Raw genomic sequence first — 19226 nt, forward strand, 5'->3', positions numbered from 1 at the left:
GCTACTGTTACGAATCATCATGTAAATATCTGTATTTTCTGATGGTCTTAGGTGACCCCTGTGAAAAGGCCACTCAACCCCCAATCCAAGGGGACATGACCCACAGATTGAGAAACACTGTCCTAGATAGTTATATGAATTGAACAAAAGTTCATACAAGGAGAGACATTTTCCCACCTCTTTCAAAAATGTGACACACCGCACTGATCTCAATCAGAATAGATGCTGATGAAGCGCTTCAAACAAAAGGAAAGATTTTTGCCATGAAAATAGTTTATTATTCCTTTTGGTACCTGTGTTGTATACTGTTATGCTTTGTGTTGAACCCTATACTAATCACCCTATGTTCAGAAAAATCTGTTGGAAAATAATTTTTCTTCCAGTAATTCAAAGCCCAGGTCTTTCTTGTGTCAAAGGAAGAGAGAAAAAGATACCAACCAAAAATATAACTGAATGTCTAACATGTCGAATGATACTATATAGGTTTTTAATATGCCTTGAGATCTTGCCTGATTATGGTTTAAACCTGAATAATTAAAATGTAAAACAAAACTTGAAGTAAAATTTTCAGGGCGCACACATAGTATTTTTACCATACCACAGGAGAAGGTACCTATCAATTAAAAGTATTAGTGCTTTCACGCCAAAGTTCACTGAGATTTGACATGGGAGAAAACATAGCACACGAAGATGAATGGTTAGGAGGGGAGGGGAGGGGATGAGAGCTTGGGATTCAGGCAGCCTCCTCCACAAAACCCAAAAGAATGGCTCACAAGACACAGAAGCTCTATATTAGGAAGTCAAGGAATCAAGCAAACTTCAAAGTGGGGACAAAGTTTCCACTCATTTTAAAAGACAGTCATGATTGTCATAAAGAGTATCTCTCTAGATAGAGGTCACAATGCAGGGCAGAAAGACTTGACCAGCCTGGCCAAGAAAAGAGAATTTAACAGAGAAAAGCCTTGCCTACAATACATGTGGGAGGTAACTTGCAAGAGCCCATTCTCCCCTTTTACCATGCCAGTTCCAGGGGTTGAACTCGGGACATCAGACTTGGTGGCAAGTGCCTTTACTCACTGAGCCATCTCACCAGTCCCAAATATTAACTTTTAATAATCCTTATGTTTCCAAGGGGGAAAGAAGGTAATCTAGTATTTCCCCAGGCTGATGAATAATTGAATTAGAGCTTCCCTTGGCTTAATAAACTCCCACCAAGTACAGCGGAACTAGGAACACTCAGTCTCAAGCCTGCATTTGGTTGTATTTTCTCCCTACAAGACGAAACTATTATGACTCCCAGGGCATCATGGGAAGAAAGCCATTTCCAAGGAAGAGCTTGGCACAATCCATCTTAATGGAAGAAGAGTCTAGGGATGAGAATTCATACCTGAAAGTACTTACCCTACCACCCACTGTAGTCCAACTTTACATGATAAAGCTGCAAAGGTTAAAAGATCTTCTGATCAGGAAACGCTGTGTTCCAGATTTCTGTGCTATCCTGAGAGAAGTGAACTGCTAGATGCCCTAAGGTGACATCATTAATGTAGTCACCATCCTGAATTCCAACACACCCCTCCATGAAGAACTCAGAAACCCACACTTGGATATTGTGGAAGCATGTTGCTCGGCTTTCTACCCACTCACTACCATCTATAACCTTTAGATAAACAAGTCCAGTTGGATTGGCCAGGATTGGCTATGCCTGAGTTCCCCCACAAAGCTCAACATATCACTGCTTCAAAGTGCATTCTACCAATGCCATAGTCCAAGGCCGAGAAGTAGATGTTGGCTTTGCTCAAGTAGTAATGATGAAATATCACCACTTTCCACAAGGACCTTCAAAAGATGGAATCCAAACAAACTAGGTTGCTGGGGATTTGAAGTTTGTGCTCATTTCCCCCCGACCAAAATTGATTCTAATATTTAGTGGAGACATAGCATAAACCCATGAGGGGTTTACTTTTAAACATTTATGGTATATAGTACCTGTTATAGCTACAATTGAAAAAAAAACTTTTTCTCCTATTTTGAGGGTTGGGTCACAAGGATGGGGAGCCATACATGGGAGGACTGAGAAGTGAATGTGATTGGGGTTCATGATATGTAATTCACAGATAATCAATAAAAGTATTGTGTAAAAAAAAAAAAAACAGACTAGAAGGAGCTAGGTGATATAGCTCAATGGTAAAGAATTTGCCATATAAGAGGCCTCAGATTCAAACTCAAGCATTACAATAAAGAAAAATATACCAAGAAAAATAGTTGAGGACCAAATTTTTATTGAAAAACAAACTTAACAGTAAGTTTTGGGTTCCCAAAGGAAAGAGTCCTACTATTTAAACTGAAGCTCCCTCTATCCAAAGCTCTGTTCTAGAAAGAAGCAGGCCCAGAGAAACCCAGCCTCCTTGTTTCCAGCCATTTAACCAGAGAATTTTAATGACCTAGCCAATGCCAACCTCAGTATTTCTAGAACCACCCATGCCTGCTAGACACATCACTAGAGGAAAAACATACTGATGGCAAGGACAGTGTTCGATCTTTGCCTTGTGTTTTGAAACTCAGTAAACATCTTCCATTTCCTGTGGAAAAAAATGAAAACTGTCCTTAAAATGACCTTTTTTTGTAAAGACATATATTGACTGAGCATGGTATACTGGAATGGTGCCATCACCCTATACCTATCTGAAGAAGGAACGCTGCTGTAACTCAGCATAGAATCACCATTATACTCAGAAGCCTCCTATAGCTCAGCATAGAATCATATGTTTCTAATAGGAATCAACATAAAATCCATTGTATCGTGTGAATGCACAATACGGACAATGGTTCCATCCCCAACAGGGAAAGAGAAACTATGACTTAGTTACAATTATTAAAAATGTCTCTTTATCAGGGGCTGAAAATATAGTTCAACAATTAAGAGCACTGGCTGCTCCTCCAGAGGACTCAGGTTTGATTCTGAGCACCCACGTGATAACTCACAACCGTCTGTAACTCCAGTTGTAGGGAATCCAAACCTCTTTCCTCCTGCACAGGCACTCACGTGGTGCACAGACATAAAGGAGAGCAAAACGCTCACAAACATGCAAAGAAACGTTTTTAAAGAAATTCCTTGATATTTTGAAAAGAGTAACCATAGCAACAGAAACAAACTTATCGTTGATGTTCTAAGAGCGTCTTTGGCTGTAAGGCAGAGAGACCAAGGTTTACAAAGTCAGCTACATAGCTGTTAAGTGTAATTCTTTGACCTATAAGTCAATGTAATTTTATTCTCTCTACATCCTCTCTTCTGGCTTCCCATTGCTGCTGGCATGCCAAGCAGATGAGGGTAGGAGGCACGCATTGGTTGATTGATAGCCTACTATCATACACAGTTAATTGCCTGTAATTGTCTGTATAATCTCAAATATATTAAATATAACCCCAAATCAACTTTTTATTTCAATTAATAAATATCAGCCTGGCTCATTGTTACCTTTCAAAGTGTTTTTTACCTTGCCATTGAGTCTATCAATAAGGTGAGTCACACTTCTTTTAAAAATGATCTTCAAGTGAATTTCTACCTTATAATATCTGATGGTCATATGAGGTAAAATTCAAACCATTCAAAATTTCTCTATAGTACCATGATAACTATCAGGGAAAAAACAATGTATTTAAAACCAAGAGTACACGTTTCATAAAAATTTCCCTTCATGATTAGGTATCTGACTTGTTCAGACTCAACCCTGTAAGTTGGGGTGGGGAGGATTAGTACTTCCACAGCGAAAATGGAGGGATGCTTTTTAGTCGAGAGGCACCATGCAGACCAATCAGAAGTCAAACCCCAGCTCCCTTTCTTGCCACAGCTTTGACCTTTAATGTTTTGCTTAGTGTCTGTGGAGTTTTGTTCTCTCATTTGCTAAATGAGAAATATACCTACTTCAAGACACAGTTGTAATCATTTAAGAGGTCAATGTAGTAAGGCACTTAAAAGAACATTTAGGAGCTACAAGTGTTCAATAAATACTCACTATTAAAATCTCACACGGACACTTCTGAGAATTCCAAGTAAATTCAGGCCTGGCTTAGTGTTTTTTACTCTGTGTTCAACAGTCAAGGCCTTTGGTGCCAACTAGTAAACAGGGAAGTGCCCATAGAACACCTCAAATAATTGGGAGCCAGTTTGACTTGAATGGTGGCTTAGGTCAAATTTGCTTCCAAGTTTCATGGATTAGTGCTAATTGTTCCATGGTGTGAGCCTAATTTTACCCATCAATAAATGACTTGTTCCCATTTTTTGGTTCCTCCTCCAAGGCAGTCTAACCTACATTATTCCAGATGGGTTATTTCAAATGCAATTTGGAAAAATGGGAAGGAAACCATAATACTCCATCCTTTGAAAGAGAATTCCACAGGACTGTAAAATGCTTCATTAAACACCAGCTTCTGTCTTGTGCACTGCTACCAGGCCAAGGAGAATCCATGCCAAGTAGGTAACTTCAGGACATATGGCTGGTTCCCCGGAACCTCTCATTCACTCCTATGTCCTTCTTCTTCCAATGTTCTGCTCTTCCCCGCCCTCGCTCCCATTATTGCTGCCACCCAGCCTGTGTAGAGGGAGAGCAGGCAGAGGAGGACTGCCATGTCATCACGGGTCCACAGACACATATACACCCAGTCATGGCAATGTTCTGTGGAGAGTGGTGGGTGACTATCGTTTCATTCCATTATGGAGCTCAGGGTTTTCTGTACCTACTCTACCTTCTAAACTATAGAGGAATGTTAGGTGAGTTTAGAACTTTTGGGGGCTTTCCTAAGAACCCCAAACTTGTAGTGCAGAAGATCCTGAGAACTCATGCTCCCTAATAATGTTTCCCCCATTTTTCTTATTTTATTTTATTCTATAAGTATTTTGTTTTCATGTATATCCATGTCTGTACATGTATGTCCATGCACATGCATGCTGGATGTCCAAGGAAGTCAGAAGAGGTCATTGGATCGCCTAGAACTGAAGTTACAGATGGTTATGAGCTGCTGTGTAGGTGTTGAGAATTGAACCAGGGTCTTCTACAAGGTCACCACATGTTCATATTCACTGATCTGTCTCTCCAGCCCCTCTTAGTAGCTTTCAGTTTAGGGATAAGGGAAAGATGATATTTGAAATTATATATAAAATCCCTAGGCAACACTTATGTAAACAGACCACACACACACACACACATGAAATAATCTCATGTTACCCAGCTCTCCAGAAATCCATCCACATTTACCCTGGTGGTCCTTGAACCCATACTGAGATCACCTGATATAATTTACCCTTTACTTGAAAGAAAGAAAGAAAGAAAGAAAGAAAGAAAGAAAGAAAGAAGGAAGGAAGGAAGGAAGGAAGGAAGGAAGGAAGGAAGGAAGGAAGGAAGGAAGAAAGAAAGAAAGAAAGAAAGAAAGAAAGAAAGAAAGAAAGAAAGAAAGAAAGAAAGAAAGAAAGAAAGAAGAAACTCAAGTCCAAACTCAACAAAACGTTCTTGGCAAACTGGGACCAAAAAGCCACCCCTTCTAGCTCCTGGTCAAATGCTGTTTCCACAGGTAGCTGCCCTTCATGTCTTCTCTCTTCTTGACAGTAAGAAACTGGCCTAGTTCATCCTGGGATGAAATGCTTACTAAACTGTTTGCATGCCATAAATATTTGCAAGAAATTCTGTCTAATGTAAACTTTCATGTTCCCATTATTTGCTCAAAGAAGTCAACTATTAGTCTGTCTTTGTCTTTGTTTGATGGTTTTCCCTTCTTCTCTTCCTCTTCTTCCGACATTATTTCTAGGCAGAGCCTTTGCTGCCCAACAGAGGATCGTAGGTTGTTGTGTGCTTAGATTTGGCAGTAAAACAAAACAAAACAAAACAAAACAAAACAAAACAAAACAAAACAAAACAAAAACCCACGACTGTCCAAATGAATTGCTCTGAAACACTGACAAAGGCCTAAGTTATTATAGCTTTAGTTTCATCTCTATTCAGAAGAGACTGGAACTATTTTTCCTCAAAAGGGTAGAACATGGAATGTAGACATGGTTTGGGGTTTGAGGGTTTGAGGTTTGGTTTTCCCAGGTGCCCCAAATTAACATAACTCACACTTTCTGGCTATCATTCAAACGGGGTTGATTTAGCTACTGCTTTCCCAGACCTTCCTGAGCGCTCCAGCATTTTCTGCTGGCGTTTTCATCAGTGATTAACTGCTCCCTTCTTTTTCCTGCTGGGTTAAGTAAAAGATCCATATGCTGGTTGTTCTAGGGAATTTGTTAGGCTGTAGATCATAGCCTGGTGCAAGACATGATGTGTCTCAAGGGAACTAAAGAAGCCATAAGGAATGTAAAGAGTCACCGGGTTAAAGCCACATTAAGACAGCTGTTACATTAATGAGGGCCCTGCTTTAGAGGGGAGGCCACCATATAGAAAAATATGAACCACTCTTTATTGGTTTGATCCCGTGTCCTCTGAAAGTTAATAGGCTATTATTATAATGCTCTGGCCTTCACTGAGCCAGATGAGAATTTGAGAACTAAACAAGCTATGCGGGCTTGAAACTGATTCTGTTTCCTTCTTCATTTTTGACAAAGGCAAAAAACGAGATAGAGCAGGGATGAACACACTTCAGATTTTCATCCTTCTTTTGTCTCATCATTGAGAAGTTTAATTTTTATTCATGCTGCATTCAAAGATATTTATAGATCAGTCTTTAGAACCCACCAGCAGGCTGGCTTGCTCAGCCATGAAGCACAAGAGCTAAATCCTGACATTGAGTGGACATTCCATGGGGAATCTCTGAGCCTCATCACACACTTAAACTGGGCAATCACAGGACTCTATTAGGAGCCAAATACATGGGATATGACTTTTCTAATGTATGTTATATCCATGGTTATAGTATTGCAACATAAGAGAACTATTTCATCTCACTAGGATACAAAGTAAATGCATCCTGGTCCATGGCTAGAGAAGATGGTTTCTCTTGTGCAAGAGAAGAGTGCTCGGTCCCAGGGAAGTGGGTGAAAGAACTCAACTTGTTGCAATTTTTTTCTTCCCTTCCTTCCTTCCTTCCTTCCTTCCTTCCTTCCTTCCTTCCTTCCTTCCTTCCTTCCTCTCTCTCTCTCTCTCTCTCTCTCTCTCTCTCTCTCTCTCTCTAATTTCACATGGATAAGGTCATGCATCATGTTCATGTACGTGTCGAAGCACAAGTACATTTTTTTTTCTCCAAGACTTCATCTTTCCTTCTCTCCATCCACATGATGCATTACTATTGGCACTTGAAACATCTGTTTTTGTTTGTTTGTTTGTGGTCATTTGTATGCTGACTTCCTTATTAGACTGCAGCTCCTGAACAGAACTACTAGTCCATGTCTTCTTCCCTTAACTCTTCTGATACAACTTAGATCATACAGGAGACTGATTAAAGCAATCCCTCTCCCTAGACTCTGCTGTTCAAAGAGGCTGCTTCATTAGAGAATGCAATGCAGTGGTCATGGTAATGTGTTCATAAATCTAGGGACCGTGTCAACGGCTGACTAGCTCACTGTCCAAAAGCCTAACTTTGACCATGAAATGCTGGGTATGCTGCCTGGTATTTCCAGATAGAAAAACTAAACATATAGAATGACCAAGAGTTCTGGAAATCCCTTAGTCTTGTGTAATATACCAAAAAATCTGAAGAGATAGTTCGCTGCTGGTTATGAAAGCACTAGTGTACACTCGAGTTAGACGTGCCAACTAAAATAGCCTTTTCTAGAAGCCCTCCCAAAGACTTCAGAACATAATGTTGGAGAAGTGGCCCAGCTGGTTAAAGGTGTCTGAAATCAAACTTAATTATATGAGTTTAATCCCCAGAACCCATATGGAGGAAGGATAAACTAACTCCCACACGTTGTCCTCTGACCTCCAGATATAATACACATACAAAGAAATTAATTAATGTAAAATAATAAAAATTAATTAAACATGATCATCCTAGTTTTCTTTCTGTTGCTGTGATAAACTCAACCAAAAGCCACTTGGGGAGGAAAGGATTCATTTCATCTTATGCTTTACGGTCCCTCATCCATTTGAAGAAGCCGAGACATGAACCTGGAGACAGGAGCAGAATCAGAAACCTTGGAGGAGCACTGCTCACTGGCTTGATTCCTCGGGCTCATGCTCAACCTGGACCACTTGCCTAGGAATGGCACCACACACAGTGGCTAGACCCTCCTGCATCAATTAGCAATCAAGAAGATGGCCCTGGCAGACATCCTCTTCCTACTTGTGTCAAGTTGACAACCAAACTCGGGCATCACAACAATCTTAAAAATAATATAATTGCTTCCAAACTATGCAATCTGTAAAAGAAGAGGGAGGTTGTATTTTTGCACATTTTCCTCACGGTAAGGTCACAGATGGAACACGTGGGAGCCCGTGGTTTCTATATGAGCAGGCAGCAATGTTAGCTTAGGCAATTATTTAACTAGCTGAAGTTTCTATTTCCTCATCCACAGATTGGGGGTGGGAACTATGTCAACTAAGGGCTTTGGTGATGATTCATGAGTTAATTGTGTGAAATATAAGACTTAAAATTGTGCCTCGAGCAGAAATAACCACTCCAAATATGTTTGCTATTACCTGGGAACCACCCTCAAGAGCCATATAGTTTCTGGTACACTATCTGGATCCTACTGTTGAGTGCACAGGAATAGAATGAACTTCTGTGTGCTATAAACATGGCCTCCAACAGCAACCAGAGCCAACAGATACTCGTTCACTCTAAGCACTGTTCACTGTTGCTAATATGGTTTTCTTGGCTTCAAACACTTCTTGGCTGTATGTTGTAAGGTCAGCGTTTAGGAGGCCTTTGAATCCGTACCAGCCCGGGCTACTTAGTAAGATCAAACAAACAACGAAAAAGTTTCCCATGAGGAGACCCTGGAGGTTCCTCCCTGGAAGGGAGGAAGTCCCCGACATCCCACATCCGGGCATCAGTACCTGCACTCGGGCCTCGGTAAGCTTTGCCCTCTGGGCCAACTCCTCCCTGGTGTAAATGTCTGGGTAGTGGGTTCTCTCGAAAGCCCGCTCCAGTTCCTCCAGCTGCTCTGCTGTGAAGGTAGTTCTGCTCCTGCGCTGCTTCCTCTTCAGCGGTAAATCAGGTTCAGAGTCAATGTCGGAGCCTTCATCTGACTGAGGTGCAGAGGCTAAAAGCACAGGAAGAGAAAAAAAAAAAAAAGGTTAAGTTGAATCCAAAAGCAAGTCTTCCCAGCCACAGTGACTAGAAATCTGAAGTACTTACTCCCTGAGAAGACACCAACCCTCTTTGTATCACACTATCGGGCTATTAAATGGCTTTCAGTATCTTCTCCTATTCTGTCTCTCTGCAGCAAATCCCCCTTGAAATATTTGCCATGAGTATCCGTTATTCTGAGATCTTAGGAAATGCCCGGTCTTACTCCGTTTTCACAAGCCTGCATTTAGCACTCATCCGTGTAATAAATGAAACAGGTCTCCCTACATAGCCCAGGCTGGTCTTGACCTCAAAATCCTCCTGCTTAATTTTTCCAAGTGCTGGGATTTCAGGTGTGTGCCACCATACCTGGCTTTTAATTCATTTTCTGATAAATTTCTAGTAATGATGGAGGCGAACAAATGAGAGTTAAGTATAATGACATGTATGTATGAAAATGCCATGAGGAAACCAATTATTTTGTATGCTAACTCTAAATTTTAATTTAAAAATTAAAATTTATTATCTTTTAAGTAATTGTGATTTAAAATATTTTAAAATTGACTTAGTGCCTAAAAATAATGAATAACAGTAAACTATTAAGGATTCCCACATACTATAGGCTCCAATACTATCTTTAAAAACCAGTATCACGTCACTAGAAACTGGGAAATACTTTAAGGAGAATTTCTGTTTTATTAATGGTAATCTCAAGAACTAATCCAAAAGGGAGACACTGTCTGGTGAGCCATCTCTAAAGTGAAGTTCAAAGTCGGAGTCTCTGCTGAGGCAGAGTAGCAGCCTGGATTAGCTGCCTGACTGCAGGAGCCCAGGGCAAAAAGGGAACGGTAGGCCCCCTGTTCAAAAGTTATCACAAATTTCAAGAGAGCATTAATCAGTGCTAAGACCCCTCTCGGTACCCTGCATGACTGCACAGGACCAAAGACCCTGAAGCTGAACCCTACTGTGGCTTCTCCCAAAGCAGCCTATATTTTTTTTCTATATTAATGCCAGGGGGTTAGCTTTATAATTTAGTATGCAAGTGACCAGAAAAAGAAGTGGGGTCCAGAGAATGAGATAGAAATGTCATGAACAGCCTACTTCTTTTTTTTTTGGGGGGGGGGGGTGGCTGGGATTTGTTTGGGTTTTTGCTTGTTTTTGTTTTTGTTTGTTTGTTTGTTTTTAAGATTTTTGAGACAGGGTTTCTCTGTATAGCCTTGGCTGTCCCAGAACTCACTCTGTAGACCAGACTGGTCTTGAACTCACAGAGCTCTACCTACCTCTGCCTCCTGAGTTCTAGGACTAAAGGCTTGGACCACTACCAACTACACCACCACCACAACCACTGCCCATTCCACTACCACCCCTGAGCAAGATCTGATTTCTTCAAGGAAGAAGCTATAAGAGGAACTTGAAAAGCTTGGTGCCATTCCTAGGCCACCATTTGATGGGGAAGAGGTAGTACATAGTCCTACTTGTAGATGCCAAGAGAGTGTTAGTGAATTCACCACAAATCCATTCCTATAACCAAGTACCTGTTGACCTATAAGGAGAAGTTTCTGTGATTAGAAGACATTCAAACCGAGGGCACTGCACAGGAGAGCTGTCCTTACCAGACATGGGGGCAAAAGATGGAGAACTGTCCAGAGCTATCAGGGATAGAGTCTGAGACACGAGCAGGAGCCACAGTGGCTTTGCTCCTGAGCACATTCAAATGTACCCTAAAACCTCCCCCAAAGAACTGGGGACAGGGATCCGCCTTCCAGAGAAGGGATTGAGATGTCCTGTGGCAATGGACACACCAGGAAGAAAACCGCAGAGTCCTCAAGTCAGCATCAAGGTAGTGGTGTCAAGATGGCCAAGTGGTTAAAGGCCCTTGCCACATAAGCCTGACAGTCTGATCACCAGGAATCGTGTAAACATGAAAGGAGACTCTACACAGCTGTCCCCCTGACTTCCAGGTATGCACCTGACATGTAAGTGCACACACACACACACACACACACAAACTACGCCACACCACACCATATTTACAACTCAGGATGGTAGGATCGGACAAGTACTGAGAAAACACAATGACTTCCATATTTATAGTTCCTTGTCCTTTTGAGGCAGGGTCCCACTGCTTTGCCAAAACCAGCTTCAAACTCCATGTGTCGTCAAGACTGACGTCAAACTCCTATCTTCCTGCCTCGGCCTCCCGACAGCCGGGATCACAAGTGTATGTCACCATGCCAAGCTGTGGATCCAAGTTCTTCTTTAAGTTTTATTATTTACATCTCTGAGGATGAGGAATGGGGGCACTGGAGGACCAGCACACACAAGGAGGTCAGAGGACAGCTTCTGGGACTCAGTTCTCTCCTTCTGCTCTGTGGCTCCTGTAGACCAGACTTGGGTTGTCAGGCCATGGAGCCTTCTCTCTGGACCCAGTATTTCTAGTTTATTAAGACCAAATGTAATTCTGTCCTACTGAAATTCAAACTTCATGTATTGTAGGACGAGTTATAAACTTCCCAAAAGGTGAAATGAGTCCCTAGGCCTGGTTTTACATTTTCTAATATTTTAATACTTCCATATTTGAGGCACAGCTAAGGACTTTGAAAGGAGGAAGCAGTGAATTCGTCACTAATTAAAGAAGATACAGTTGGAAGCCAGTGCACTGCACATAAAAGCAACATGTTCATCTATGACACATTTAGTGTGCTTGCAGCACAGGGCCTGCTTTGTCACTCGCCTAAACTAATATAAAATCACCAGGAGCTCAGGGGCTAAGGAGACAGGTGTTGGATGACACTTGAAGAACAACTTCTAGCAAATAGTCCACGTTAGTGATTTTACATCTCAAAATTCTCAAGCATATTAAATGCTTCCTGCCACATTTTACCCACAACCAGCACGTTTTCATACGCATGTTTAAACTGTGAGCGTGACCCTCCTGGAGAAGCAAATTGTCTATTTCCCAAGAAAGCAATTCATTCCCACAGGCTGTTTTCCTTTCTTCCCCATTCCAGATCGATGTTGTTCTGATTTCTCTTTCACAGTGAGTGTAGGTGAAAGGCTCAACAGAGTTAAAAGTCCTCCCAGAAGCTTCTCCTGCCCGTGAGAACCCTAAATCTTCGCGTCCACATTCTGTTACTCTGATCCCATTAGGATAAAGGTATGTGGAAATTTTCATGTTTCCTTGGGGACTCTCTGGGGTTATTAAATTCTTCCAAGTAAATATGATGTGCCATGCACTGTCAGGTCAATTAATCAAAATCATCTCTGGTTTCTGAAGAGAAAAGGCTGCTTGGATTTATAAGCACCACCAAGAATTAATCCTGCAGGTCAAGACCACCATGTTTTACTTAACAATCAATATCCCCAGAAAATAAATTCTGTGAGTTCAAGGTCCTCTCCCTGACTTACTCCTGCTGGGCTTGGCACACAGTAGGTGCTTAATAATTGCAAGTTGAATGAATTTTTAAAAAGTACATGGCAGATTTTCAAATTTCCTCTAACTCTGACTTCTCTGTAAGATAGAGACTATTGTCTGTTACCCTCCCAACATCTATTTAGAGGTATGTGGGTCTATGAATTCTTAAAAATTATTTTCAAAGTTTTCTAAGCATTTGTATAGATCTATGTGTCTTGAAAATGATTATTAATTTTTTTCAAAAAATTGTGTGTGTGTGTGTGTGTGTGTGTGTGTGTTAAGGACCTACCTCAAGTTAACAATTAAAAAGATTCAGAATTTCTTAACTCAACAGGACAACCTTTTCTACCACAAATAAAATTCTCTAACGAGCTAACAAATCCCTCCTTTTGCTTCTAAGCCAAAGTAAAAAGTGCTCAACACCAGCATTTCAGAAGACAGAAAGGAAATGATTTTCTTGATTTCTCGACTGGAGAATTATTTAAACCAACTGATCATTTTTGGCAATACAAAGCCACAATTTTACAAGCTAATTGTAACTTCTCCCCATCTGTAAACCCCAAAAGGATGTGGGCTTTAAAATATGTAAAGTCAGCAATCCAAGGTTAATTGACCAGCTAGGAAAATCTAGCTCTTTCTAAGATGGAAATACTACTATTTCTTCTATTACTCAATAGAAGGAAAACTTAACATTTGTACAGAACCAGCCTAATTCACAATAAGTAAGTGAATTTGAATCATCCAGTTTTCACGAGGAGCAAATCTCAATTTAAGTCCCAATTTTATAGCACATAGAGACTATTTTCTTGTAGTTAATCTCTTAGTCACATTCTGCATTATCAAGCTAGTAGAAAAAAATTAGATAGTAGATCTGACACACAGTATAGAAAGAAAAACAAGCCTTTTAAAGGCAGCCTGATCTAAAGAAATAAACGGTTTTCTCCTCCTCCTCTTCCTCCTCCTCCTCTTCCTCCTCATCTTCATCATCCTCCTCTTCCTCCTCCTCCTCTTCATCCTCCTCCTCCTCCATAAAAATCCTGATGCTGTGACGTGGGACCTAGACAGGGAGATGTCTCAGCAATGAATTGCTAGGCTCTATAAACTAGTCCTATGTGCTCTCACTGACATCTTCCTATGCAAAATGTGTTGTGCTATAACTCATTAGAGAGATTGTTTTCAAAGTTCAAATTTCAGAATAGCTCTCATTTTAAAAAAAAAAAATACACACCTGTATGCATTGCACTGTAAGCAAGGTCTAAAATGCAAATGCTATCGCTTTGAACTGTAACACACTCACAGATTCTTTTAAATCCCAACCCTGAAGGTCCCTTCACTGTGAATGTTTTGTCTTGTTTGTTTTGACTCTGTTTTCAAATTCCCTCCACAGTGCAGTCTCTGACTTCCACACCACTTTAGTGCCATTTCTCAAGATGCCATGGATCAAATGTTTTAAGATGATGGAAGATCTCTCTCTCTCTCTCTCCCTCCCTTTCTCTCTCTTGGTAAAGCAAAGAAAGACTCATCACCTTGGGCATAGCAAAAGAAATGGAGAACCTCAGGGTTACTCGGCTCATGCAGTTAAACATTTGTCCCAGGCCTGTGTGACTTCAGAAGACAGGCTTCGCGTGTCACTTGGTATACCCTAAGTAGCATACACACTCATACACATACATATATGCACACATATACAAAAACATACACACATGCACAAACACACACACACACACACACACACACACACAAAACACACTATCCTTTTGAAGAGGCATGGCAGAAATGAACCAAAATAGGAATTCAGATGCCAGTCATCTCGCTGTCAGTCACTTTTGCTACCATTTCCCTCAAATTTTCAAACACTTCCTGAAACAAATAAAAATTGTCAGGAGTAGCCCACTTGCGCTGATACTCCACACCAAATGCAAGACTTTCCTGATGGAATTCAGGTCCAGTAAACTTCACTAGGTTCTTTAAAAGTTCAAGGTCTAGTTGTTTGTTTTTTATAAAAATTCCTAAAAAGTGAACCCATTTTGCTAAGATATTAGATAGATGTAAGAAGAAAACAGTTTCACCTTCCCGTTTCAAGTGGCCTCACAAACCATTTCCTGGGCCTAACTCCAGAGCAGCTTGGAACCCAGTGCTAGCAACAAACAGCTGAAGGGATTGTTCATTTATCTCTTTATTAAAGTCTTCCTTGGAAAATTGTTGTTGTTATTGCAAAGTGTTTTATAAAAGGCTATCAGGAGCTGGACACTCTTTCAAATAAAAGGAGAGAAAGAATAAAGAACTTGAAACATATAGGAACATCCATTAGTTATTTAATCTAAATACATACATACATACATGCATACATACATACATACATACATGCACCAGGACCTTTGGAAAGTATAGTCCCCTTTCTGGGTAAGTGAGTGTCTAACTCAGCATTTTTATAAATCCACTGTGTCTTTGTCTACTACCTCCAGCTAATTTTGCATTTTCAGAGGTGAATTTTCAGTTATCATGTTGATTTCCCATTAACTCTGAAGATGGAACTTGGGGAAATGAACGTCATCACTAAAGAGAATAAAGGAATAAGACAACTGTCACACCCCACTGGAAGACAAATTCTTCCCTCAGAAAATAAATTGAACTGGGAAGAGAAGGCAAAAGTACCACCACCAGGGGCCTAACCATGAAGTTTAATTAAAGATGGAATTAGAGAATTAGAGAGTGTGTCTTTGTCCCTTAGCCCCTGGTGACCTCTTCTGTAGCCTCGGGAAATATTTCATCCTAGTTAACACTATTATACATGAAATCTTGCCTCAATTTTATAGGGATTTAGTCACATGGAATTCTGTAATTATTGGTTTCTAGACAAATATAATTCAGAGATGGGAGTCAGGCAAAGAAGAAAAGGGAAAAAAGAAACAGAGTGATTCACAAGCATGCATTTGGCATGCTCTACTGTCTGTCTCCTCAGCAAGCCCTTTTATTTGAATAATTAAAGATTCAAATCATGAAGGCCATTTAAACTCCAGGTTTGCCCTAGATATAATACAATGGGATTTATAGACAAGGAAGAAGGTGGAGGCATCTCTGGAGGCCCAACTTCATAGTCATCCTTCATTTCCCTAAGATGGCCCCAGACCAGACCCCCCCCCCCCGCGCGCGCGCGCGCAGGCTTTCCCTCGGCTTCTATCTGTCTGGACTAATCTTGTCCCCTTTTTAGCCCATTGATAAAAGGACAAGATAAAAACAAGAATACTTCCAAGAGCTCCCTGACTCGGTTCACAGGGATCTGAGGGTAACTACAGTATATTCTGGAAAATCTTTAGCAGACTGGCTACACCCCTTGCCTGATTGCAGGATTCTCCCAGGCCTGTGACTTTTACCGTTCTGTGGACCAGTAAGCAATTTTCAGATCTGAAGTCGCCCCTTTACACTGAGAAAGACATGAACGACCTCTCCCGTGTTTACTCGGGTGAAAGTCAGGAACGAAGCAAGACTGATACTCCCTCCGCGGACCCAGAGTAAATGACAAATGACATTTTCCCTTTGTGATCTTTGAGATTTTTGTTGACTTATTTGGAGGCTTTTGTTGGATCCCGAGAAATGGCCTGTGGCTGAGTCCTATTCTAGCGATTTCCACGCTCCATCTGTGGAATCCATCAACAGGGCATTTACCCTCATTCAGGGTTCTGACACCTGCCTAGCAGGGTGCAGGAGACACAAAGAAAGCCAGAGTGGATGAGAAAGGGGAGGTTGGGTGTTTTTCTTTTTTTCTTTCTTTCTTTCTTTCTTTCTTTTTTTTTTTTTTCCTAGAGAAGGGAGGAGGGGGAGTTTGAAATGGATGCACAGTAGGGGTTAATCCAAGCCAGTTCAGAGATGTCGGCACCTGCGTGCTGCTCTTCCACATTAATTCACAAGCTACAAAGTAAACCAGGACAATGTTTTAAACGTTTTTAAACTGTATGTATGTCAAGAAAATAAAGGAATCATACTTATGAAAGGAACAAGTCAAAGATTTGAAAAGAGTAAAAAATACATAAGAGCAAGAACCGGTATATGATTTAACACCAAGCAATAAATTATTCTTTCCAGAGTTCTTATCCCAGACTGGGATTCAAACAACGGACTTTTCAAAGTTTTTCTTAGCTTATATTAATTATACATAAAAATGGGTTTCACTATATTTCCACACCTAATAATATATTTTGAATATATTCAGTCCCCATCCCCTTATTTGGCCCTCCCTTCCGTTTCTGATAACTTCTGTCCTCTTCCAAGCTTAACCTCCCCTCCCCCATTTCTCAGCTGATAGACAAAGAGAGATAGTTTAAAAATCTAATCAATGGGTTTCGATGTGGTGAGCAATGGTTACTTTGTTTTTTATTTCATATATCATTTCCATCCCAAATGTGATTTTAAAAAAGGACTCTTAGCAAATTTTTACCCGCGCGCGCGCGCGCGTGTGTGTGCGTGTGTGTGTGTTTGTGAGTAGTTTATGAAAAGGCTACGCAAGGCTTTCTCAAGGAAATATACTTTCAAGAACACTAAATTTAATTAAGCCTCTGCAGTCTGTTACCTACCCAGGTCCTGCCCAACCCCTGGTCTGTGGGCTTGTTTAAATGTTCCTGGATGCCCTTCCTCTCAGACCCAGGCACTTCCCTTCGAAGCTGTCGCCTCTCAGCATGAGGTCATTAGAAGGAAAATAAGCTCCTGCCAGGTTGGGGCTAATCAAAATAACACAAATAGACCCTGACACTCAACAACTCCCTCAGTGCCTGCCGTCCTGGGAGGAGAGTACAGATTGGTTATGAATATGGCCTGATGCACATGGGTCCAGGAGGGCCCCTGCTCCTCTCCCAGAGAGAGATTTCAAGTGCACAACTTGAGCCCTTGGGTGTTTATTTAAGATAAGGGTTAGCAAACAGACTAGCAGGATGGCCACGCGCTCCAGAGGTTCTGAGCTCCACAGCTCCAAACACACCTGTGTCCTAAAGTTTCCTGACAAAGAGACACCTTTCTCTAGGTGGCAGTCTCTGCCATCAGGTAGCACCTGTCCGTTGGCCTCTCCAATGGCTTCCTCTGTTACAACGTTGCTGGACAGAAAGAGCTATGTCCATTCCTTCATGTGTATGCGGGTCTCTGCTGATAGTTCATTTTGAGCATTGGAAATGCTCTCCAGGTAACACTTCACTGAAGGAAGCAGCAATTGGCCCACCCCTGCTTTTTAAGCACTTCCTTTCAAGGGTTCAAAGCAAAGAAAAAAATCTTTATTGCTTTAGGAGATACTGACACTGACCCAATTAGTCCGGTGGTTTTTTAACTCCTTCAAATCCTTTGTCTTGGAGGATGGGGTAGTGTGTGTGTGTGTGTGTGTGTGTGTGTGTGTGTGTGTGTGTGTGTGTGAAGAATTCCATTAGCAACATGAATCCAACTATCTCCCCGCAGAATATCACTACTCCCGCCACATACACCCACAAATGACTTTTATATGTTTTTTAAAAATAATAATAACGTATAAAAGTCCATAGAAACTGCCACTAGAGCCCCTCAAAGAGAAAAACGAGACTAAATCCCCCAAGAAAATGTGTCGCTATTCAATTAGGAAAACTGATTAGTTAACTAATTAATCGGCTAACAGCTTTCTAAGAATACTCTCCCATGATAAGAACTTTCCCCTCAAGAGCTTAAAAGTCAGTCATAATTAAAATTGAGAGCTGGGGCTACAACGGGTATCAGGCTCCCTAAGAGCCGCTAGCTCATTCTAGCTAAGAAAGGTAATTTGCACGCTGACGGGGAACAGGAAAACGGTACTTCTGAAAGGCAAAGGGCCAAGTGACTTCTGTTTACAATTGCCAAGAAAGAGGCCATTATTGGCCATATGGGCCACAATTGCCCTCTTATCACAGGCTGGCCATCGTGTCCTTTGGGAGCTGTTAATGAACTGGGTAATTGAGCTGCTGACATGTGTTACCAAAACAAAACAATAGGAAGAAGAGACAAATGAACATTTTATTTGCCAATCAGAGTAGGTTCAGCTTTTCACTGAGCCTCGGCTAAGTGACTGGCTAGATGCGTAAAACAGTGCATTGAAAGCCGGCAGATGCAGGCCCAAGAATAGTTAACTGACAGCTTATGGCCCATCTGTGCTTAACATTTTGTTAAAGAAATTACTTGATTTGCTAAAGAGACGACTCTGTACAGCTGCCCTGAGTACTGTGTTGTAAGAGATAAATCATTAGCTAAACTGCTCCATGCTTAAAATGATAATGCTTATTAACAATTATGTCTGGACATTTTGTCAGCACAGCTTGATACAGTCACTGCTGACTAAAATGTGACAACCCATAGATATGCAATAGAATGTATTTGGGAACGAGGGGGACAACAGACATTTTAATCTTACAAATAAATAGAAGTTTCTAAGGTGTCACAAATGAACCACTAAACTCTCTGACATGGAATATAAAACCATGCTCCATCCAGTTATAATGCATCTGGAATCCACTTCTGCCCTCTTCTTCTTTTTTCAAAACTGCTAGATATTAGACATGTTCTCATCCTGTAGTGTTAACCGTTAATTTCACTGATGATAGGAGAAAAAATA

At 41.0% G+C, this 19226-nt stretch overlaps 1 protein-coding gene across 3 annotated transcripts in view; it reads right to left on the minus strand.

The window, feature by feature from the left end:
• Pax3 (paired box 3) overlaps nucleotides 1-19226 on the minus strand; it is a 107176-nt gene that overhangs the window by 21120 nt on the left and 66830 nt on the right. For all 3 annotated transcript variants that reach the window (XM_085841286.1, XM_021156775.3, XM_021156768.2), the window contains exon 5: nucleotides 8985-9190. In XM_085841286.1, coding sequence (XP_085697412.1) covers nucleotides 8985-9190 — 206 coding nt within the window. The remainder of the gene's footprint in view (nucleotides 1-8984; nucleotides 9191-19226) is intronic.

Source organism: Mus caroli, unplaced genomic scaffold, assembly GCF_978045245.1.
Source record: "Mus caroli unplaced genomic scaffold, Mus_caroli_1 scaffold_1, whole genome shotgun sequence".
In the NCBI taxonomy this organism is placed as follows: domain Eukaryota; kingdom Metazoa; phylum Chordata; class Mammalia; order Rodentia; family Muridae; genus Mus; species Mus caroli.